General features: G+C 40.0%; 1 protein-coding gene and 1 non-coding gene across 7 annotated transcripts in view; one reads left to right on the top strand and one right to left on the bottom strand.

The window, feature by feature from the left end:
• PXK (PX domain containing serine/threonine kinase like) overlaps positions 1-25538 on the bottom strand; it is a 72990-nt gene that overhangs the window by 21091 nt on the left and 26361 nt on the right. For all 6 annotated transcript variants that reach the window (XM_090283917.1, XM_090283916.1, XM_090283915.1 and 3 more), the window contains exons 4-13: positions 17969-18155; positions 11501-11578; positions 10935-11008; positions 10233-10307; positions 7110-7214; positions 6461-6562; positions 4960-5121; positions 4407-4524; positions 3083-3161; positions 449-497 (exon numbers count right to left, since the gene is read on the bottom strand). In XM_090283917.1, coding sequence (XP_090140043.1) covers positions 449-497; positions 3083-3161; positions 4407-4524; positions 4960-5121; positions 6461-6562; positions 7110-7214; positions 10233-10307; positions 10935-11008; positions 11501-11578; positions 17969-18155 — 1029 coding nt within the window. The remainder of the gene's footprint in view (positions 1-448; positions 498-3082; positions 3162-4406; positions 4525-4959; positions 5122-6460; positions 6563-7109; positions 7215-10232; positions 10308-10934; positions 11009-11500; positions 11579-17968; positions 18156-25538) is intronic.
• Positions 9046-9179, top strand: LOC150004789 (small nucleolar RNA SNORA51). Its single transcript, XR_016512553.1, has one exon. It is a non-coding gene; the product is annotated as a small nucleolar RNA SNORA51 (small nucleolar RNA).

The following is a 25538-nucleotide window of genomic DNA, read 5'->3' on the forward strand; positions in this document are numbered from 1 at the left end:
ATTTTACTTGCATTAAATAAAAACATTTAATCTTTTTGTACTATGAATTATTAAATTATTCCCTAATTGTAGGACATTTAGATTGTTTTCAAATTTTCCTTATTATAAGTACTGGACCCTCTCTTTTTTAATTAAAAAAGCATTAACTTTCTTTCCTTTATTTCCCTTGCCTTAGGAGATATATCAGTGAAAATGTTGCTACGTGGTATATCTGAAATTTTCCTGCCTATGTTTTCCTCTAGGACTTTTATGGTGTCACGGCTTACATTTAAGTCTTTGATCCATTTTGAGTTTATTCTGGTATATGGTGTAAGCTGGTGGTCTAGTATCATTTTTTTGCATGTCTCTGTCCAGTTTTCCCAACACCATTTGTTGAAGAAAAAAAGCATTAACTTTCAAAGTCAACTCATTTATGTCATAAACCAAAAAATGATGTGATCTGCTTTACCTTAAACTGTGGCTTTTCAGAAGTGGTTAGTGAAACATCACTGAATAATCTGTAAAGAGAAGAAAAAAAGCAAAAACAGAAATCTTTCTTAAAACTGGTGTGCACTCTCAGAAGATGATCAAAACAGGATGAGACATCTTTAGCCTAGGAAGTCCCCACATTTCCCAGGACTGACCTAATCCACCATTTTTTATTTATTGACACACCAGAAAAGTTTACGGGCCACCCAGTGTGACCTTGGGAAAACCCCCACTCCAGTCACCAGGAGCACTGGCTCAGCTGTGGACTGGAGGATACTTCCCCACTGAAGGGCAAAAGTCCTTTCATGCTTGTAGTAAATTAATTTACACTTAAACTTTATTTTTGCGAACTATTATTTATTAATTATTATTTCCATATATTGCAAATAATAAATACAGTAGATATTTTAAAATAGAATAACTGATTTTTCTTTCTTGTTTTGTCCCAGAGGAGGATAAAATTTATTCTAGAGCAAAAAAATAAATAAAAACAAAAACAAAAACGTGCAGGTGAGTAGAAAGGAATTGCTCTAATTAGACTCTAACGAGAAAATAATTTTCTTCTAAGGAAAGTAGTGTTTCTCATGCTCTCTTAAAAAGAAATGGCAACTTTAGAGTATATACATTTTCTCTTCAAAACTATGTTATTAAAAATAATAGCACAAGGAATTCTGAGCCGTTTTGGCTAGAACAGGTCAGAGAGTTTATTTATAATTTTTTATTTTTTTAATTTGAGGGAGGGGAAGAGAGGGAGAGAGGGTGAGAAACATGATGTAAGAGAGAAACATTGATTTGTTGCATTTCGAACACACCTCAGGGAACAGAACCTGCAACCTAGGCAAGTGCCCTGACCAGGATTTGAACTGGTGGTGGGACTGAACCAGTGACCTTTTGGTTCATAGGACAATGCCCAACCAAGTCACACCAGCAGGGGCTAGACGTAGAGTTTAAATGAATATTTGGACAGTGCCCCAATGTCTGTGAGTCTTTCCTTGAACAGTCCCCGTTTTTAAAAATCAGGAACTACGACAAGGAGAAGTGACAGGTTAACCTTTCCCCACCGAGCTCCCTGGGCAGTTCTGGAGTTGGAGACTTAACTCGCCCCTCCAAGGCCACAGGTGCGTTTACTTCCAGACAACACGTTTGAACTGGACACAGTTCACACCTCTCCAAGTGCTCTTCTCAAGGACGAAGCCCACAGGGCAGAAAGACTTTAGTAAGGAAATAATATTGGGATTCACTTTAGAACTGGAAAACTGAGAGAAAATGTGAGGGCTTTGGGGCAGAAATACAAAACCAAGTACATTGGTGTGGATACTGGCTGTTCTCTAACTACAAATGCATTCTCTCCTAGAAATCTGTGAAAATTATGTTATTTCCCTAACTGGACCTATTTACCCACGTTCACATTGTTATTAACACTGGCTGGTTTGGAGAAGGACTCGCCAGTGTCAGTCAAACAGTAGAAAGTAACATCCACAGGCAGGGGCTTGGGCTGCCCGGCTCCTCATGGCTACAGCAGACCCTCTACAACAAACCTGAACTTCCTGTTCTCTGCTCTGCACTCTAGCTATATGCACTTCAAGCTGCCCCGCCTGTTTCCCCACGTTATTGTTTCCTTAGTACATCTGATCTGTTTCCAACGAGCTGGTTCAGACAAAGCACTGGGTGTATCCCATGGCACGTAATGTTCACAAAATAAAAGCTGAATCATATTAATCATAGCTAACATTTAACAAGCACTTGTTAAGTGCTAGGCAATGTACTAGGAATCGTCTCATTAAACCCTCCCAACAATCACCTGAGGTGAGGACTATTACTCTCCCCATTTTACAGATGAAAAAACTCAGCTTTCAGAGGTTAGGAAACTTACCCAAGGTAGCCCAGATAGAAGTGGTGATCTGGGAAGAGGGGCTGGGAGGAGAGGGGCAAAGGGGAGGAAAATGGGGACATCTGCAATAGTGTCAACAATAAAAGTAAAGAAAAAAAGAAGAAGTGGTGAAGCTGGACCCACCCCCAGGTCCGTCTAAACCTCAGACACACCCTTCTTAACCACCCTGCCGCCTTTCCATGAAGGGACAGAAATTGTACCTAAAGGAAAGGCCCTGAAGCACTATTTCAACCACCTTAATTACCTATTCATAACCCTGTTTAAGAATATCTTCTGAGCTGTAAGCCTCTAGCACAGTGCCAGTACATGTTAGATGTTTAATACATGTTACCCAGTGAGGAAATGAACAGACAAGTGCATGGGAGGCCAGAAACCTACTGCCCTCCTCACAGAGGGCAGACCCTCCAAGGCCAGTGGCTTGTGTGAACTAGCCACAGCTGTGGCCCAACTGGTGCCGAAACAAGGTCTTGAAGGACAGCTGCTTGAGAGGGCCTTCCTTTGGTATTTCCTAAGTGGAGGGCTGCCACATGGACACATACACAATGCTGATGCCAACAAGTAGACACACATGAAGAGGCTGAGGTCAAAGGAGAGCAATCAGACTGAGGTAGCAAAGGTCACAAAGAAAGGTCGTGATATCATGCTGCAAGTGACTATCAGCAAAGAGGTCTCTTGGACTCTGCAAGTTATGAAGCTAACAACCAAGGTGTATGATTGACTTACGGCATCTGTAAGAGCCGGGAGACGGTAGGCATGCCGTTTTTACAGGCTTCACAAGACAGCGTAGACTCCAACACGGTCACTTGAAATGAACAGATACACATTTTAGTTCCACAGAACACATTGGCAAATCCACTTGGGGATAAAAAGTCTGACACTGCTTTGCAACAACTGTCTGCAGGCTGATGAGGACAGCGTCAAAGCTTCACGCACAGACAGATGGCGAACGTGGAGAGGCGGAATGCCAGCAACACTGATGTTACCCAGGACTCAACCTATTCGGTTTAGAAGCCACACGCTGACAGCTAAATGTACTTCAAGATCATTGGAGGAAGAATTTGTGATATCATTCATGAAAGTGTTTGCTCTCTGAAAAGAGAAGTAAACACTAAACAGAAGTAAAAATCCTGAGCTCAAAAGACATTTTGCTTTTAATGAAAACTATCACACAAAATGCCAATTGTTGATACCTCATCATCCAACACCTTGGCTGATATAAACACATGCGGGCAGATTTTTCTACTCACAGGTCACACTGTTCAGTTTCAGCTGTTCAAACTCAACACAAAGCAGTTTCAAGGCCTGTTCTCTTGAGCCAACCCATTTAACCCAAAACTAGCGCTTGGTAGAGGGTTGACTTGCACACCTTGATGGCCCAGTGATCCAAGAGCTACCCTGCCCTCCCCTCTCTGTGCTCTATCAGTGAGTTCTGAGCTTCTGTGAGGGGATGAGACGGTGCCTGATGAGCCTGTATCAGTTCCTCCATCCCCCCTTCCTCACGATGCCTCCCACCAGCCCGCCAGCTCTCCTCAGCCCCTCAGGTACTGCTGGGAGAGCTCCTGAATCCAATTTGCCAGCGTCTGCTTTCCTGCCTGCCTTCCCGAGCTCTAGGCCTGCTAGGTTCCTATCTCCCAGGTATCTGCCCATGGCTCCCTTGTTCCTAGCAGGTCTCACTCCAGCCTTGGTCTGACTCCTGACACCTGCCAGAGCCCTCAGGATCGGCTTCAAATTGTCTGATCCTGGCTTCTGTTCTAGATCAGATTCAGTCTGACCATAGTGCTCTTTACATGTTCCTGCTTTTAAAATTCTAATGTCCATTACAAAAATTACCCTTTTTTAGAGAGCCTGACAAATGGACAAGCCATCTGAATTTTCAATGAAGTATATTTAAGTAAATTACTCAGATCTGGTTTGCTTTTAAACTGGATAAGAATTTCTGGCTGTGGAGCATGACAACTTCCTCTGGGTCTCTCCTGGATTCTAGAAAGGCGTGAGTAGCTCCACAGACTACCTGGGCCCACAAGACCCCTCCAAACCCCATACTAACCTACAGCCATGGACGGGGCAGGAGGGAAAGAGTCTATAGGCACCGAGTCTGGAGGTCGTCCGTAGGTCATTTCATACAGTAAGTGGCCAAAGCAGTGGACGTCCACACTTTCCAACGTCTGTGGAAGAAAGAGAGCAGTGGCATGTTCCTCTTTCAGTTTGGCTTTGTGAATCCCAGTGCCCCTGCCCTTGGCTTCTACTGAGAAACAAAGCCCAGGGTGACTCCACTCACCGGTAGTGAAAACACAACTCCAAAGCCTTTTGTAAAAGCTTACAAGGCATTGTTCTGACCAAAGGTCTGGGTCCTGGCCTCCATGGACTTCCAATCAGTGACTCTATGCCCCTCCTTGTCTCATCTACCACTTCAGCTTAGCCTTTTGAAGATATGTACAGCAATGCTTTGTGGGAGAAACAGGCCAAGAGGCATGGCCTGCCACAACTGTACCTTTACTGCTTCATGCATATTTCTTACATGGGCAGATCAGGGGCTCTGGCCATAGGGATAAGTTACACCTTAAGGTGAACCTGCTGTTTCATTACTTTCAGCAACTTACATTGATTTTCCTGAATTGTGAGAAATAAGATCGGTAGAAGGAAGGAAGGCCCAATAAAGAATTCTCAAGGTCTAGCAGCCGGCAAGTGTCCCCATCTAGCATCACATTGGAGGCGTGAAGATGGCCATAAGGAAATCCCTTGTCATGTAGAAACTTTAGTACCTATTTAAAAATATGTACAGGTTACATTTCCCCCAAACTCATTCAGACATAAGACAGGTTAAACTTTGTTTTTAAGTCAATATATTTTCAAACAAAATCAAACAGGTCACTGGGGAGATTCCTAAAGAAAACTGCCATCTCCACCCATTTCTCTGGGAAAAGATGCGATGCTGAATGCTTCCCAGCTGTGAGACACAATGCAACGCCAGCTCCCTCATCTCCAAAGAATAGAGAAGGAGCCTGCGTCTGTTTGGGGTTAATAGCTTTATACCAAAAGTCTCTACTTTAAGCACTTTCTCATCCCAACAGGCCAAGCCCTCTTCAGGGCCAAGTCCTGATCCTCCTGCATAGAGGAGTAAAGCTATTATGTCAGTGCTTGACAGGGGATGAACTGAAAACCTCTCTAGTCCAATTTCACCTTAGAATATATTTGACTGTTTATTAACAGAAACATATGACAGGCTCCCACACACAAAAAAGCAAACATTTAATAAACAGTGGTTCACCCAGTAATAGAGGTGGCCAGGACAATCCATTAAGGACTGGAAAAAATATTACAACTTCTCTATTTCTGTTTTTTAAGATTTTATTCATTTATTTTTAGAGAGAGGGGAAGGGAGGGAGAAAGAGGGAGAGAAACATTGATGTGTGAGAGAATATCGATCGGTTGCCTCTCGCACACCTCCAACTGAGGACTGGCCCACAACCCAGGCATGTGCCCTGGTGGGGAATCAAATGAGCAACTTTTAGGTTTGTGGGATGATGCCCAACCCACTGAGCCACACCATTCAGGGCTCTATTGGTTTTGTTTTTAATCTCATTCTTAATCATAATGTACAAAACATGTTAGTAGTAGTACATATATGTAATAGTTAAATATATACATCATTGGGGGTGTTATGCTAAATTGGTTTCACTGACAGGGTTGCACAATCCAAGAAGCTTGGAGAATACTGCTCTAGAGAGCGATGTGGAAAAAGCTTGTCATGCTAATTACACTTCTGTAAGGGAGCCATGTGATTATGTATATAATGAAATCAAGAATTTTGGCACAAAAAATAAAGACTGACCAAAAATAACACAAAAGTTGGTACCCACATAGTTAACTTCTTAAAAATCAGACGCTGGAGTCTAATAGCTATTCTTTTTGGAGTTTTGTAGCTCTAAACTACTCTTAGTCTCAAACATTTACTTTTGGGGATCAACTATGACAATGCCATCAGTTTATAAACAATGAGAAAACTTAAACTATTACAGATATTGCTTAAGAACTTTCCTAAAAGAATATTGGAATGCTGGGTGAAATTCCAATGCAACTTAAAAATTAAATACCTCTTACCTCTAATATTTGCCGCCCATATGTTTTTATTTGTTGGAGTTCAAGGCCCTGGATCTTCTTAGGGTTGCAGTACTTCTTTAAGAATGGGTCTTTTGGTTTTGACTTTGGAAAAGAAAAAAGAGCACATAAGAGAGCAGCAGAGGGGTCAACATCTGCACAGAGGCTCCCCGACAGGCAGGACTCAATACAGACTTGGGGTGCCAGCCTGTGGAGGTGGGTGTCTAAAATACAAGTCTGTACAACTGATAGAAAGAGGCTAACCTGGGTTTTGTCCCATCCCTAGTTCAGTAAAGATATGCCTGGTCTTGGCCTTAGTCGACCCCAGTCTTACACACTGTTAGAATTTTTCACTAGAGAGATAATAGTTTGGTATAGCTTTGTTAAGCGAAAGACACACTTTAAAACTGACCGCAGCCTACAATGCAATGGACAAAATCATTAAATGTTCAATCTTCCTTCATGTGGTAGAGAGGAATGCTTTTTAATCAAACTGGGTATTTTTTATTACGAAAATCAAAATAAATTCCAAATAAAATTAAAATAACATCCTCAGGGCCTGACTTCTGGAACCTCAGGGGTCAAGTATCCATAACAGTTTTTAAAGGGACTTGAGAATTTCTTTATGACCATGAATTTGTATCACAAGTACCTTGTAGATCAGGTCCTTCAAAGTTCCTTTTTCATTAAACATCCTAATAAGCAATGCTGAGGATTCATTAGCTGTGGCAAAGGTAACCCGGTAGATATAAGGGTGCTGGCAAAACAAAAAGAAATTCACATTTATTTGCATCAGGATCTGCATATGCAGAGTCAAGTACTATCTCAGTAGTTTAGTTGCATACAAATGTTGAGTATATTCACTGAACACATGGCATTTTCAAGTTACTAGATGAGCAATTTATACATCATTCTTTAGAGAGAAGGGACATAAACAATACTGACAAAAGGAAGTGGGTAACTGATGTGGCCGGCTTTACATGGAAGGCATCTGCTTTGGTATGCATATTTCTCATAGTTCAGGCAAAAATGTGATGGAAGAGAGGGAAAGTCTGAATTTCTGGAATAGTGATTTTAATATTCTGCTTATGTAAGTTGGTAAAGAATAAGCAGAATCCTAGAACAGCCAGGTGGGAACCAGGACAACCGTATCTTCATTCAGAGCTTTGCCTAACGTGCCACACTGCTGCACAGCGCCAAGCCAGGGGCATGACAGCCAGAAAACAAGCAAAAGCAGCATTTTGGGGGTTGTGGCTCTTTTCCAAAGCAGCAAGCATGAATCTTCCTGTCGTTCTCCTGGAGTATGCAATGTGATGATTCACAGTATCCTCCTGAGATGGGGACTGACGTCAGCCAAGCTGGGTGGGGAGTAAGATAAATTATTGACGACTGAAAGGAAAGCATTCATATGACCTGAAAATTTGGTTACATGAACCAACTGGCTCCAGACAGGTATTACAATGTCCATTAGCTCAAAGAAGTACCATGAAAATTTAAACACAAGGGAACTGAGCTATGCAAAGATTGGGGGGGCAGGTATTGAATGGGTTAAGGGGTAAAAGGGTGTGTCCAAGAAAATGTAGTAAATTGATCGTGAAATTTCCCTTGACCATCACATCAAAATGATGGCTGGTGACATTTTAATGGCTTTACTGAAATATATCTCACATAACATTACAATTCACCTATTTAAAATGTACCATTCAATGGTTTTTAGTATATTCAGAGTTGTGCAACTATCACACAATCTAATTTTAGAACATTTCATCACACCAAAATAACCCCAAAGAATAAAATAAAAATCCTTGAGTTCTACAGATATAAATAAAGAAGGAAAAAATAGGAAGCTATTCCTCACAGTAGAATGCCAACTAATAAATATAAGAGAAATGATAGGGTTAGAAAATCTCAATGGATGCTAAAACTAATGGGTTTGATAAAGAATGAGCTATTGATATAGTCTCAAAATATCTCCCTATAATCCCTATAATTACATATTGATTAATTCTAGTTATTTACCTTAAGAAAATAATTAAAGATGAATACAAACATTTAGCTAAAATTGTTCACTATGGCTTTTCTTTTATCCTTACCTGAAGACACACCCATTCATTTTAGACAGAGGGGGAGGGAGGGAAAGAGAAAGGAAGAGAAACATTGATGTGAGAAACATTGATTGGTTGCCTCCCATATATGCCCTAACCTGGGACCAAACCCATGACCCTTTGGCTCATAGGACAATACTCCAACCGAGCCATGTCAGCCAGGGCTACGGCTTTTTTATGTTTGTTTGTTTTTTAAGAGAAAAAAAATGGAGGAGATCCAAATACCCAGATTAGTTGAGTAAACTAAGGTATAGCCAATGATAATTCTATGCAGGCAGTAATAATGATGTTATTGACAATAAAAGAGGTTCACAATAAGTCTCCGGAACCAGGTGGATAAGGTCATCAACACCTTCTCCATGCATGTCAGGTAAAGCGCAGGGGAGACACTTGAGAACGGGGTCTGTGGCTTGCGGTTTAGCTAATTTTGAATCCTGAGATAAGGACTGGCTCCTGTGGGGAGAACAATGTGGGGTGGGGCTGGGCCACCCAGTGCTTACCACAGGCTGTGTTCTTACACTGACTAAAGGAAAGAAGCAGCAAAGTAAACCCACCCCATACACACCTCAGCCCAGGCTCTTTGCCTGGTCTGTAATGTGATGGGGGGTGGGACATAAACAAAACAAAGCAAAAAAAGATGTTCACAGTATACTACTAACAAAAAGAAATCACATTTAAAAATAATATATGTTTTTTCAAATCATACAAAATTCTAGAACAGTAACAACTGAACATTTTTATTTTTATTTTTGATTAGTTGAAATTATAGGTGAATTTTCTTTTCTTTTTCTTTATGCTTATCTGTATTGTGACTCTTCTGCAATTAATATGCATCAAATGTATCACCTGTCCACATTATCTTCTTTTTAAAAAGCAGAGCCATTAAAAGAAATTTAGAGTTGAGTGCTGACAGCCTGTGTCACACAATTAATCAAACTCAAAGACCACAGCATTTTTCTTGGCTACACATCACACCTCATTAAAAGCCTCATTTTGCTAGCTTGACAAGGCACTCCTTCTTCAAAACCAAACTTGCCAACCCACCGGACAGGCCAGCGTAACCGTGCTCAGTCCATGAGTGACTCACACTAGGGTCCTACATCCTCATGCAGACTACAGACAAAGAACATCAGCACTAACTCAATTTTCTGGACAGATCAGTCTTTTCCTGAAGATATTATACATCTACTTTGAAATATATTGATGTAGTTCTTCTTTCCACCGAAAGCCTCAGATTAGAATTGTATATAAGCATACATTGTATATGAGCTACTCCTAAAGACCACTTAGTTAGCCTGTGAGAATAGTAACTCAGACAGCAAAAGGGTTATTTTGCCTTCCCCTCATCCAGCTTACCTAAACCCTTATTAGTTCTGTTTCTCAGGCTAGAACAGAGCTTCACCAACAACAAAGTAGCAAGTTCCTATTCTGATATTTGCTTAAAATACAAAGTCTACATTTAAATTACCACATTTCAGGGTTCTGTATTATAAATGTCACTTAATGGCCTCCAATCTATGGGACTAGTCATGTTGTTCTATGGAACAACTTTAATCTGAACTGAAATAAAGTATACCTCCCCCTTATTTTGAGTATGTCCAGCTCTTTCTGTCCACGGAAAACACTGTGAATCTGTCATCAACACCAAGAATAGAAGGACCTGTACTCACCAAACAGGAAGCCAGAAGTTTGATTAGACACTGAAAATCTTTATCTGACAGATACTTGTCAGGGCCAAGGTCAGCCTAAAAACATGGAAGGAAATATTAAAGTGCTGCCTTTAGTCATTAAAAAAAAAAAAGATATAGAATTATACACCTGAAACCTGTATCATTTTATTAACCAATAAATTTAATTAAATTTAATTTAAAAAATTCTTCTGTCTTTCTCTTATTTTTTTGTCCAAATATATGAATGTAAACCAGAGATGAAAACCACCTAAGTTTTACTGCCTCAAGGCCTTTCTGGAGAGACAGAACATAAATATTAAAAAAGCAGGGCTTAATTGTAATCTTACTGCATTCCATTAACCAAATGTATTACTAGAACCCCAAAGTGAGAGAGAACAAAGTAATGCCCAAGTACGTTCTTTAAAACAAATGGCAACACTGCCAACAACCCTAAAGAGTTCCAGAGAACTATTTTAAGCTGTTCCTATTTCTTTCCAAATGTTTAAATATGATCACATCAAAATGACCAAATGCACAAGCAAAGTGACTTAAAGTGACTCCCCTTTAATAATGTGGGACTGGGAAGTACTTTAGAACATCACTCAGGAGCACAATATAATTTCTTAATTCTCCTGTCAATATCTGCTGTTATACGCCCATCTAAAGTCCCTAAAATGAGAGTGAAACAAAAAACCAGCGTACCCAGCTTAACACTAGCCGTTCCTTTGGCTGATTTTTAATCTTCATCAAGAAATATTTCTTCCTTATCCTCCAACCTGACATAAAAGCAGAAGTATGTTTATAGTTACATAATTTTTACATGAATTGATATGTTTCATTGACTGAGTAATTGATGAAAATTAACTTTGGCAATATTAGCAACAGCTATATAGGTACAAGTAAAACAACCACTTGGTAATGTTGACATGGTAAAGACTGCACTTTAAAAAAAAAAAAAGGCAAAGAAATTCTCCAGTGACAGAAATAGGAAAACAGCACTTTAGTTTAGATTTAGTGAATAGGAAGATGAGGAATGAATGATGAAACCATGCTGAAAGTATGTTACTACCATCAGAATCCTCAGATGGGACCTTAACCAAGATTCACTGAGTATTAAAAGGACTGCATCCTCAAGTAGTAGGGAGGCAAAAAGAAAAAGCAATCACCTGCATTTAAGAGCTTTCTTGGGATACATAAAGGAAAGCATGACAAAGAATCCAGTTCTGGGATCTGTCTTTTTTAACAGAATGGGCAAACCAGTTTCTCACCTATGTCTTTCAATGGTTCTACCACCTCCCACTTTGGTTCTGATCGGAAGAACATGGAAACCTGTTGTAAGGCAATCTCTGCAAAGACATTTTAGAAACTCATCAGTCCAGCACATCAGGAAAGTACCATATGCTTAAGATATTTTTCTTGCAAATGAAATTCTTATACTCTATAACCTTAAGAAACTTAATTACAAAAACAAACACACAGACTAAATGCAGTGTGGAATTCTAGATTGGATCTTGGAACAGAAAAAGGACATTAGTGAAAAAAATGAGTGAAATCTGAATAAAATCTATAATCAACAGTAATGTACCAATGCTAATTTTTTAGTTTTGGTAAATGTACCGTGGTTATGTAAGATGTTAACATCAGGGGAAATTGGGTGAGGTGTATATGGAAACTCTCTGTACTATAAATGCCACTTTCCTGTAAATCTAAAATTATTTCAAAGTAAAAATTTATTAAAGAAAAAAGAGTAATTAATTACTAATGTTGTGGGTATATATATTCATATACTAGAAGATGTAAAATATTCAGATTGTGTAAGGCAAGGATTCAATATATTCATCAGGCCACAACCCACGCACAAAACTCAAAATGTGTCCTAAGGTCAGCTTGGAACAGTATTCAGTGTTGCTCCAAGTGATATTTATCCCATCTTCATTCCTCAAGGAATTACGGCCTTCACCAACAAAGAAGCGATTAGCCTTAAATATATACTGAAAATAAAAGCCAGTGTTTTAGAAAAAACATCTATGTGCAGCAACAACATGGCTCTATTGTGGGAAGTGATGGTGTGCCTGTTTACTGGAAAAAATCCATGCTTCTTTTTGTGTTCGTTTATCATCAGAATGTTTCCTCCTTTCAAGAAGACAATGAGAAGAGGAAGTTCTTTAAAGTTCACTGTATTAAAAAATTATCAGAATAACTGCTTTTGCATTTCCTATAAAAAACATCTGTAACTTGCTATTTCTCCTCAATGCAGTGAGTAAATGAAGTCACTCTTGATTCCTGAAAGCAAACAGAAATCCTGCAGATCACTGTGGAATTTCACCTCTGAGTAGCATTAATTACATTTCGGGAAGACTGGTGAGGCATGAAGGATTTGGCAGAAATGCTCTCCATAAGTCAAAATTACCTAGTCTGGAATTAGCATGCTGAGAGCTGGGCACACAATATCATTTTGATGTATTTTACAGTACATTATGAGTTAAGATATTCAGGGAAGAGAACCCACTAGTTATTTGTTTAACTGACTCAATATGTAAATTGTCAGTCAATCCACACAGAAGAAAAGATGGAAGAACCAAATACAAAACAGACTCCATTTATATTTGTTCTAACTACTCCAAGGTGATAAACGTTTGGGGGGATTGGGTGTGACAGAAGCCTATAAATTTTCATTATCCACACTGGGAACTCTGTTCTTCCTCCATAAATAATGTTGATATGAAATGTTTTCAGTATTTACAAAATAACTTGACATAAACAAACTTAAAAGGAAATTATTTTATTTTTATTTATTTTTATTTTTAGAGAGAGAGAGAGAGAGATCATGTTGTTCCACTTACTTATTATGCATTCAATGGTTGCTTCTCGTATGTGCCCTGACAGGGATTTAACCCGCAACTTTGGGGTATCAGTACAACACTAACCAACTGAGCTTAGCTACCCAGGCAGGGCAAAAGAAAATTCTTTTATGTGAAAATCATTCATATCTACTTTGAGAGGGATCATGAAAAATAACTTTCTAAATGCGGAACAATGTCATTCTAAGAGACTGTGAAGACCAGTTTGTTCAAAACTAACAGTGACTCATAATTCCCCACAAAATCATTATTCAACAATATTTACCATATGCTACTATGTGCTGTACATTGCTTTAGAATGAGGAAATAGCTGTGAACAAATGGAATGTGCTAGGTAAATTGAAGACGGGGAAATAGCTTTTTATACCTTAGGGGTCAGGCAATTATGGAAAGAACATTTTCTTTCCACTAAACTATGATTTATTGTCAAGTTAACTACATGACTACTATGCTCCCAATATTAACACCCCCTCCCTGGGTAACACACTTCAATCCTAAGCAACTATTCCTCTTCTTAGAAGCCTTTATTGATGCCCCGTTTCCTTAGCAAGTCAAGACCAAGCTTCTAAACCTGGTGTTCAACCTAGTTCTGACTTTGTCTCCTACAACAGTCGTGCCTCACACTCTTGAGATTTGCCTCCCTCAGCCCCTGAAGATGGGCCTGCCCCACCCCTCAGTATTTTCCATTATTGCCCATCTATCCTTTGAGGCTCAGCCCAAATTTACTGCTACCCTAGCCAGGACCACTCCCTCCCTCCTGGTGCACTCCCAGTGCTATATCTGTCCCTCTCCTTAAAAATTCACTCACAGACTGTCCTGTATTAGGGCTACTCTCTTCCACTAGACCAGAAACTCTGGCAGGAAATACCTCTCTCCTCTGGAGCACTACCTCCGCCTCTCAGCCTTGCTAATTTCTCCTCACCCCTCAGATCTCCACGTATGTAGCACCTCTTCTGGGGAGCCTTCCATCTTCAGATCTAAATCATCTGCAACACTACAAACTCCCCCACCCCCCACCCAAGGTGCTGCCCCATGCCAGTCTTCTCCCTGCAGAAGTGCCTGGGGCAGAGAGGTAGGGAGACTATTCCTTCCATGTTGCTGTATTCCTAGCATCTGGCACTTAGTAGGTGTTCAATAAATAATTCATGCAGAGAAAACTAAGGGTTCAATAGCTGTTCAATGGGTACAGATGTTCTCTCCCATTAGAACATGAAAACCATAGAAAGGCATCTGAACTCATTTTCTTAAGCACAGAGAGACACATAGGGGGAAGTGCAGGTTCATAAATGCAGATAAACAAGCCCCAGACAGGAAACGCAGAGCAAAGCCTTCAAGTCCATCCTGTGCTTCCCACAGAGCTCAGACTTCTCAGCTCAGAAGACCCCAGCTGTCCCCATTGTGTGCAGGCTTTGAGCTCCTCGATCCCAGTCCCATGGGATGACTACAGGGAACAAACATCGACCCTTTCAGTCCTACAGCTGATAATCTACTACAGGAAGTGGCGTAGCAGGGGCCTGCACAGGGAACAGAACAGCCGAACCACCAGACATGGGCCTCCAACTTCTCCAAAGCATCCTGCTCTTGTTCTGAATACAATCCACCCCCCACACCCCAATCTCTCCTTCGGTCCTTTTATCCTGGAGCCCACTATTATCAGCCTATTCTTGGTACTCTTGGGGCTTTGAGACCAAAAGGGAACTTGAATTCTCCCCAGTCTACCACCCCCTCCCCCAACTCCTGTTTTATAGGCCCTGAAGACCGTGGAGAGAAAATGCTGCTGATGACAAAGGTGGACTAGGATCCAGGCCTACTGGTCTCTGGGCCAACTGACTTCTGTGTAGACATGAAAGCCCCTTCACCCCTTATTCTGAGTGGGTGTGAGGTTTGAGGTGGGAAGATGGCTACAGGGCTTTGAGGCTTGTACATGATAGAAGTACCTTGCTAACAAAATGAATAAGGTGGTGTTTGTGCGCATGTATGTGTCCCAACACCAACCCCTCATGACTGGGAGACATCTGTTTCCCTGTACAATAGCTGGTCCTCTACTAGACTTCCTAATTCAAATGAACACCTCACAATTCCCACGCACAGATGATGAGCCACACTATGAATTTTGGAAAGCCTGGGCAAGTCTGCCTGGTTTTCTGGGGAATGGCTCAATCAGGCTGATGCAGAGCAGGAGGCCCAGGCTTCCCTTTCCTGAGACTGCTGGTGAGTCAGCCTACGGGCAAGACAAGTTCTGACATTTCATTCAAAGGGGGAAATAAATCAGCATCTTTCTGAAAGCAGCAACCATCCCCTGCTGTTTCATTACAGGACTGTGTCCTCTAAATAGCGGCAGCTCCTTGAGCATTTGGGTTCTGGTGAGAGTCTCCAGTGGCTTCGTGTCCCTCTGCTTTGGACTCCCTGACCATCCACCATGCTGGGGGAGAGTGGAAACATCAAGGACAATGGCAGCATGTGAGAATGGCAGAGACAAAGGAAATATGGTGATCAGACTACCTTCCAGGGTCTGAGCAGCGTTTTAACTGGGAAACATTCAGACACTGTACACTTACACAATCACACAAATGTGCCACCCTAGGTAAGGCCTTTCTTCTCGGGGGGGCCTCTCATTTGTAAATTGAGAGAGTAAGTATTGATGTGCCTGCTCAAAGATCCCTTCTAGCTCTGACCCCCAGTGACTCAATGTACTTCTGAAACAAGCTCCCTGAGAGCAGGGAGAGTGTGTTCCTGGAGCCGGCACCTCCAGCACCCAGCCCCGCACCCGGCATGCAGCCTAGGCACAGCAGAGTCAAGGTCTGTGGAATGAACAGCATTGTCACGTGCGCACTACACCTCGCTGCTTGCCCTCGGGAGAACACTAGCAGGAAACAAGGTGGACAAACCGATGCATAGGGCAGAGCTGGGGCTAATTTGATAACAGTCAATCCAGACGGGCCCCCTGCCCCCCTGACAGTTTTGGGAACAACTGAGGTGCAGCACTGAGAAATGAAAGAAATGAGAGATGCTGCTGTGAAAGAATGCAAGCTCCAGCCCTGTGATGCTTTTTCTCCCATGTGAACCAAAAGTGAATGGAAGCCTTGTTAACAATGTAATGTTCAACTTGTAACATGTAGTTAATGTGGATTTGAAATAAACTTTCCTTTACTCTGCTGCATTCTGGAAAGACATTTTTCTTACTACTACTTCTAGTAGAAGGTGGCAGGTACATTCTAGAGTGAGGCTTCTCAAACTTTAATGAGCATGCAAATCACCTGGGGATCTTGCTAAAATCAGATCCTGATTAGGAGGTCTGGGAAGGAACCTGAATTCTACATTTTTGACAAGCTCCCAATAATGTAGTGCTGTTGGTCAGAAGGCCACACTGTGAGAAGCAAGGTCCAAGGGCTGTTTTTCAAATTCAGCTGCATATTGGAATCTCTTGAGCTTTAGAAACCATGAGCCAACCCTAGCACAGTAGTTCAATTGGTTAGAGTGTAGCTCTGATACCCCAAGGTTGTAGGTTCTATCCCTGGTCAAGACACATACAAGAAGCAACCAATGAATGCATAAATAAGTGGAACAACAAATCAATGTCCCTCTCTCCCTCCCTCCCATCCCCTCTATCTCTCTCTTTCTCAAAGTAATTAAAAACAAACAAACAAAAAACCACAAGCCACCCGTGCAGAGATTCTGATTTAACTGACGTGAGTGCAACCTTAGCATCAGAATTTTGTAAAGCTCCCCAGGGGATTCTATTATGCAGAAAAGTTTTGGTGCCTGACAAGCAGACCTCCACTTTCCTCTCTGTGAAAGAGGAATGAAAGTTACTCCCTCTAACTGCTTTAAAAGCAGTTTTTTCTTTTTAATCCTCACCCGAGAAATGCTTATTAATTTTAGAGAGGGGGAGGGAGAATGAGAGGGAGAGAAACATCAATGTGAGAGAGAAACACTGATTGATTGATTGCCCTTCATATGCACCCCGACCTGGAACCAAACCCAAAACCTAGGCATGTGCCTTGACCAGGAATTGAACCCGAGACCTTTAGGTTTGCAGGATGACTCAACCACCTGAGCTGCACCAGCCAGGGCCAAAAGCAGTGTTTTTGAAGACCCAAAAAGTAGCATGTAAACAATCTATTCTCTTAGCAAGGAAATCAGTTTATTAATAATACCAAGTTCCACTTAGAAAGACTCTAAGCATGGTTTAGCTTTAACAAATCATTTGAATTCCAATAATTAGTTCAGTCCTACAGTGGTTTCCCTTGATCTCTTCAAGGCCACACCAGAATGTGTTCAATATTTAATCACCCATTCTCCTGACTCTAGGCTTAGGTAATCAATGCCACCCTTGTGTGGAATTGGTATCCTTTCCACCTCATTCCCTTGGCTGCCGCCGGGATCCAAGGAAGGTTTTAAAGACTGCTACCTCCTTCTTATGCTTTGCACTGAGTTTGTCTCAGTGAACAACTGGGAACACACAGAGGACCCTTCCGAATCCCTGTTGTGGTAAAGTAATTCTGAGAAAAACTAGATGCACTATATAATTGTAAATACAAAAATGGAACCAAATACAAATCAATTGTGATTACTGTATAGGTTATCATGGATTATTTACTGTCTATCCTGTCAGGGAAGTTAACAAAGACAAGAATGTAAGTACATAAACACAATAACTTCTCTTCTAGAATTTTCTGTGCAGGCATTACAAACATGTTAGAAGTAATTATTTTCTTTTAATACATCTCCAGTAAATTACAATCAGGTAAGAATTAGTGAATGAATAATGCCCTTTAACAAATACACACATCTTCCCATTTGGAAATAAGAGTTTCAGCAAAACACAGAACCTCTTTACCCACGTGACCACAACTCACAAACCCCTTTGCTTACCAGTGTAGTTTGCGGAGTAGTTGTTTGGATCTAAAAACTTCTTAACCAGCTCACAATTAGACAAGATATGATTTGTGGTGATAACGTTGAGATAGTTCTGAAGACCTTTCTGTCTCTCAGCTATGAATTCACGATCCATGTTACCAATCAATTTTTTGGGAGGAAGAGGTAGACATAGGCCTGCAATCTTTAAGTAAGAAAAAAAGTATTATACTCATGTCATTCCTAAATAAGATACAGTACCAGAATCCTGAACCATCATTATTTCATTAAGTTTGAGAAACCACAGATTTTAAGATGCATCCTAATTTTAGTGACGTGAAAATGTGAAAAAACTATGCATCTTAAAATTCATAAAATATTGCATTAAGCATAATAACTATAAAACTTAATATTTAAAGTGTTTTTATTTTTATCAAACTTATACATGAACATAAGTTTGAGTCAAAGTTATTTTTTATTATTATTCACAGTCCCATGACATCCCTCCTCCAACCCTGATGACATATCCATTCCCCGCTCTTCAGAGACAACCATATTCAATTCTTAAGGCCAACCTTTTGGCATTGAGGAATATTGATGTTGTTATGTCTTGATTTTTTCATTTTTAGGAATTATCTATAAGTTTCCTAACATGGAAGATGAGGATTAAGTTCTCTTTCACTATCCTGACCTCACCCCACACATACCCTGTTCCTAATCCTTCCAATATAGTCATAATTTTATTTAGTGTAGTACTCATGTTTACCTTAGGTAAATAATATTCACAGCACAGCCAAAAAGCCATGCCTACTATGCTTAGCATAGTTACTTTCCATGGACTGGAAGTCTATTTTTTTTAGTTTTCTATTCGACTCCAAACTCTGGCTAAGCCTTTTCTCAACATTCACATACAGAGATGCGTTAATTTCACCTTATTGAGGAGTATTTTCCAGAACCCACCAACCTGCTTTAAGCAGGACCGATGGTCCATGCACCTGCTGCAGAGCTGCATCCTGCAACCTCCCTTTACCATCTCACTGGAGATGCTTTTGCCTTTCTCCAGCCATCTTCATCTCTATACCCATCCTTTTTCTTAGATATTCCCCCTATTTTTGGTGGAGATATCCTCTGTCAGCTTCCTAAAAGAGGGGCAAGTTTTTGAAAGCTTGCATGTGTAAATTTGTCTTTATTCTATCCTCACACCTGATTGATATCAAGTCTTGATGTGACATTCTAAGTTGAAAATGCTCTTTTCTTCAGAATTTTAAAGAACTGCTTTATTGTCTTCTAGTTTCCAGTGCTGTTGAAAGGTTCTTGATTCTGTCCCCTCCTCCCCCATATAAGCTTTTAGGATTGTCTCTTTGACCTTGGTTTTTGACCTCTATGTGTCTTTATCTGGTTCTACCTTCATCCTCTGTGCTAAGTACTGGACCCTTTCAATCTAGACACTAGTAATATCCTTACGTTCTTTGGTATTTTCTTGTATTAGGTTATTACTTCTTCCCCTCACTGCCTTTTGTTTTCTTTTGCTGGAACTCCTATTTTCCAGTATGGGACCTCTGGATTGATTCACTGTTCTTATCTTTTCTCTCCTATTTTTCACCTTTGTTAAACTTTTTTTCTAGTGAAAAAGTTTTCTGGAATATTTCCTTTATCTTTCAGCCCTTCTAAAGAGTTTTAATTTCCAGTATTTTTTAAATTATATTTTATTGATTATGCTATTACAGTCATCCCAAATTCCCCCTTTGCCCCCCCTCCACCTAGCACCTCCCACTCCCTCAATCAATCCCCACACCATTGGTCATGGCCATGGATCACGCATATAAGTTCTTTGGCTGCTCCATTGCCTTTACTGTACTTTACATCCCAATGGCTAGTCTATAACTACCTATTTGTACTTCTTAATCCCCTCACCTTTTCACCCATTCCCCTGCACCCCCTCCCATCTGACAACCATCAAAACACTCTCTGTATCCATGATTCTGTCTCTGTTCTTGTTTGCTTAGTTTGTTTTTTAGATTCAATGTTGACAGATATGTATTTATTGTAATTTTATTGTTCATAGTTTTGATCTTCTTTTTCTTAAATAATTCCCTTTAATATTTCATATAATAATGGTTTGGTGATGATGAACTTCTATTATCTTTTTTATTTCTAAGCACTCTCCACCCCACCCCCTGAATAGGATCCTGAATGTAATGCAATTTCTTATCCCTCTGAGGTTATAAAAGAATTTTTCTGAAGTGCCTGAAATGTTCTCCTTACTGCATATGTTTTGCTTCCTGAAGGTTTTTTCTTTCCTGCTTGCTTTGTTATCGTTCATATTAAAATGTTACTTAGAAATCTGGTGATCCTGGGTTGTGTGTTCCTATTTAAGAGCAGAGCACCAGAAGCTGAAAAGAAGCTCTAAATGGGTGCCTGGGATTTGTCTGCTGTGGCTCCACTGTAGCACGTGATGCCCCCCAGCTGCTCCATTGAGAGAACCTGTGACCTTAGTCTTCAGCCTGAGAAAGAGTCTTTAGCTCTTTCCTCTTAGGCTGCGCAGATATACCCCCTAAATCTTCTGCTCTCCTGCCTGGAAAGTCTAAGCCTAACTGCCAGTATTCTGGGAACTGAGAGGAAGAGGGCAGAGGAGAGGCTGGTGGCTGGGGCCCATGCTCCTGTTTATTATGTAATATGTTCAACTGTGCCTGCCTTTTCCAGTCCAAAGACTGTCCTTACCTGTCCAGGGAATAGACTTCCAGTTTTCTGCTGGAGGGAGAAGGGCAAGCATAAGTTGCTCAGATTGGCAGGATTTGGGGATCTGACTGCTTCTTAAAAATACATTCAACTCCTGATTTTATTTTCAAAGATTTTTTTTATTTATATTTAGAGAGAGCAGAAGGGATGGAGAAAGAAAGGAAGAGAAACATTGATTGATTGCCTCTCATACGTGCCCTGACCAGGGACCAAACCTACAACCCAGGCATGTGCCCTGACCAGATATCGAACCCATGACCTTTCATTTTGTGGGACGACACCTAACCAATTGAACCACACCAGTCAGGGCTCAACTCCTGATTTTAGTTTGACCTTGTCCATCTCTAGCTGGAGACAGCACCTGTGATGTCAACGGTCAAAACTTTTGGAAGTTCTGTGGTATAAATTGGACCTAGTGGTGTTAACCACCCCGTCCCCATGTCAGAATTCTGCCTTCCCATTTCTGCTTAATTAGTTAGCTCTCATTCACTGGATTTTCAGCTTCAAATGTTTTGCCGTAGTTTTCTCCTCTCCTATTTGTCCTTGAGTGTGTGTGTGTGTGCACATATGTGTAAGATCAGTTTACACATTTACATCTTTAAGAGTGGCTTCAGGAGAGAGGAAAAATAAATGCAGGTGCTCAAGGTAGTATCATTTTCCAGACCATTTAAAACTTTGAAATCTATTTTTCAAACTTAAAAAACAAAGCGTCAGATTAGTATCTAAATTTAATGAGTAAAATTACTTTCAAAGAGCTGTACTATTCTTTACCTGTGATTAGATTAGGGCAGTCCAAGTGGCATGTGTACTGACTGAAAGAAAGGTCTGAAGAGAAGACCATCTTGAATTCAGACAAGGCTGTAATCTGAACCACCCATTGGGCAAACCTAACCTAACCTGCTCCACTCTGTGATTTTCAAACAACAGTGAAGACCTCGAACTTGATATAAGACAAGATGAAAAGGTTGGCTGAAAATTCTAAATTGCCTATTTCTCTAACTATGAAAGAATGTTAGCACATTTAAAATTAATTTCGTACCATGGCAATGCCCGATAAGACACAAATTTCAGGTTGTTTTCCTCATTCATACTATTAGGCCTTACCTAATAGCAGTTTCTTTAGTAGCTAAATAAAAATCGTACTTATGAAGAAAGCACATCACTCGGTGAGTATACATCTAAGCCAATTACTTTGTTATTATTTTGTTCAGAAGCATTAAGTAATATAAGTTAATCAAAGGTAACATATTACTGAAAACACAACTAATTTTTTCCTTTTTAAAACTCTCATTTAGTTGCAGAATATAATCTCATGTGTGTACAGACATGTGTATGTGTGTGCACGCCCTCAGTATAAGGTTATATACGCACAATAAATGTCTAAAAGGACTCACACTACCTTCTTCAGAATGGCTACCTCTGGAAGTAAGTTGATCAATTTTTTTCTATACTATAAAATGTTTTCATTGCTTAATTACTACTTTTTTCAATTAAAAAAGAAAAAGAAAACCTTTTTACTTATCACATTGATTGCAAACACAGTAAACATTTTTTAAATACCACTGACCAATATCAGCACATCTGCCTGCACTACCTATCTCACAGCAGACCCTACTACATCTCTCAGAATGGACAGTCACATCTGATGTCACTAGATTCAAACCTCAGTAGAGCTATTTTTCATTCATGGTGGGGATGTGAGAATGAATTTGATAAGGTATCTGTTTCAAACTTTGTGACTTCCAAGCTTCAATCAACTTTTTAAAGTTTCATTTCACTTTAGGAAAGTGTACTGACCTACCCAGATAAACCATCAGCTTTTCCAAATCATCAGGTGAAACAGAGAGTTGTTTGCCAACAGCTGCAACCATCATCGCATCCCTGCTACATCGGTCTGCTGGACACACTGGAGGTGTTTTCCTGCCCTAGCTCAGTATCTTACAATAAATACTCTTAAAAGTACTAAAACTATGCAATGTGTGTGTTTTTAAAATCTTGTCCTTTAAAAAAGATTAGCATTCAAGATACACTAATTTTCTCTTTCAGCTTTCTCCTAGAATGTCTAAAATGCTTACCAATCTCAGAATATAAAATTTAGAAACTCAATGACTAATGAGAAGGGAGGGAAAGAGAACACGAGCACACTGAGTGATTATGTCACTAAGCCAGTGATTTCCTAGAAACCTCCACACTGATGGCTTGAAGTCATGACACCTCAGCATCCTGTTTTCCATACCTTTCTTCTTTAACATGTCCTACGGATTCCCTTCTTGAGTTTCTTGTAAGAGAAGTCCCCCAAAGTTCCATTCATAACATGTGCAGAGTGACAATGCAAATGGGAGATGATCACCAAAATGGGGTCTAAAGCCCATAATTTGTCCATGCTAGCCTAGTAGAAGCCTCTAAATTATACGACAAGCTGTATCAGTATCAAGAAAACTGGCTTTTGTCTGGAGGAAAAAACCTACAGACTCTGGATCTATTAATCGTTCACTTCTGTTATCAGATCGTAATAGTCTACACATTGCCTTAAACCATATTCCAGTGAACATCCTAGGGAGTTCTAAACTCTCAACAGAGCCTTAATTTGTCCCAATTTCCCCTCAGTGTACAGCAGAACCTCTCCTTTGTCAACAATGAGTAGTAAAATTCAAATAACAAAACTTTTGTGCTACAACAGACCTGAGAAGTCATCTAGTTCAGCCCTTTGGTTCAGATGGGTAAAGTGAGGACTGAGAGAGGAAATAACTAATCCAAGGTGGTAAGGGGCAGAGCGGGGTTCCTTCCCAAGTCTGAGGGCTCCCTACCCAGTTCCTATCATTCCAGCTCCTGCTTCCTTCTTGTTCTTTGTCATGTGCTGTCTCCTAGGTCAGCAATTTTCAACCTTTTTCATCTCATGGCACACATTAACTACTAAAATTCTGTAGCACACTAAAAACATATATTTTTGCTAATATGACAAAAAATAAGTTATGATTTTGATTTAATCACACTGGTCAGCTATTATTGTATTGGCTGTTGTCATTTTTTATCTGACAATCTAAGGGAAAAGAGGTCAATGCCCCAGACTAAATAGTCTGGTATAGCATGTTTAAAAAATTCTTGTGGCATACCAGTTGAAATCACTACCTTAATCATCACTAACTTGATGGTTCTTTTAAAATAAGGTGAGATTTTTCTTCACTGTTACCACAAAATATGTTCACTATAAAGACTGGGGAAGGTACAGCTTTTTTCTATTTTTCTTTCATATAGATTACATGTGCTCATTTGTAGAGAACTTGGAAAGTACAGAACAGTATAAAGAACCAGAAAAATATATAACTCATAATCCTACCACCTGGGTTCACCACTGTTAACATCTTGGCATATATCCTTCCAATCTCTCTTTCTAAACATTTCATGTAATTATATTATATTGCACATATAATTTTACATCCTGCTTTTTTTTTCACTCAGGCATTTTTCCTACTGAACTCAAGACAACTCTGCATATATGTATTATATTTCTCTTCTTCATCAGGAACTCATTATCTGTCAGAAGGGTAATCAGACACTGAAAATCATGGTTACAGTTTTATTCTGTGGTTTTAAAATATTTTTGGTCTGTTTTAGAGAAGATGTTTTGAAATTATTTTGTTGCCAAAAAGCTGTATGTACTTTCTTCTGTTTGTTTATTTGGATCCAGAAAAGTCTCCCACTTGAAATGATGTCTGGCCATATCCTGCCCAACACAAGCCAACATCAATACACATGAATATTTGCATTTGAAATAAGATGCACATTGAAAGTACCCATTTTAAGAGGCAAAATTACACCGAAGCAAAAAATAAAATTATATTATATTAAAAAGGTCATAATTAAGCTTTATTTTATTTTTGTTTTTATTTTTTAGAGCAGGGAAGGGAGGGAGGAAGAGAGGAAAAGAAACATCAGTGTGTGAGAGATACATTGTAGGGTTGGTGCATCCATGCCCCCAGCTGGGGAACCTGGCCCGCAATCCAGATATGTGCCCTGTTTGAGAATCAAACCACCGACCTTTTGGTTCGCAGGCCGGTGCTCAATCCACTGAGCCACACCAGCCAGGGCAAAAAAAAAAAAAAAAAAATAGGGCCACAATTAAATAGTCACAGAGATCCAATCTTATATCCTCAAAGCAAGACCGAACAGGAAACGAAACCCTCCTCCCTACAGCCATTCTTAGGGGCTAGGCCGAGGCAATTTAATTTTGAGAAATTATTTCTCCCACAATTTTTACTCCCTGACTGAACAGCATTGTACAAAGATGACTCCCCCTTCTTTAAAACTGAGCAAAGGTTCACTTATGCATAAGGGTGAAAGCACACAGTGGGTTCAATGTTAACTCTCAAATGCTCGCTCCACTGTGGAAATGTCTGGGGGGATTTGTGGAGAATATCCATGGCTGGAATAAGCTACACATTGGTGCCTTATCTACAATGTCATCACAGGCCCAGCTTTTGTCTTAAGAGTAAAGAATATGCTATGAAAATCCATATATGAAACCAATTAAATCCATCTATGAGAATTCAGTCTCTGCCAATATTCTGTCTAGAGATTTAAACTGGTCATACTATAATTAAAATTTTAAAAGACAACATATATCAAATGCATGGTCATATGCAATTACATAAAAGTTGGCAGATGCTCGGGACCACTCTATCGTAAGGAAAATTAATAATTATGCTTTTAGTGGTACTGTAAAAAATATTAAAGTGTGGACTCTACAGATGCTCTTTTCTAAAGTCTGATCAATAAAACATGGCCTCTTGATGAAGAGGAAGTATTATACTCTGTCCCAGCCAGCAGTCCTCCTGTCCTTTTTGGATGG

The sequence above is a fragment of the Furipterus horrens genome, unplaced genomic scaffold (genome assembly GCF_987537825.1).
Source record: "Furipterus horrens unplaced genomic scaffold, mFurHor1.1.pri manual_scaffold_7, whole genome shotgun sequence".
Classification (NCBI taxonomy): domain Eukaryota; kingdom Metazoa; phylum Chordata; class Mammalia; order Chiroptera; family Furipteridae; genus Furipterus; species Furipterus horrens.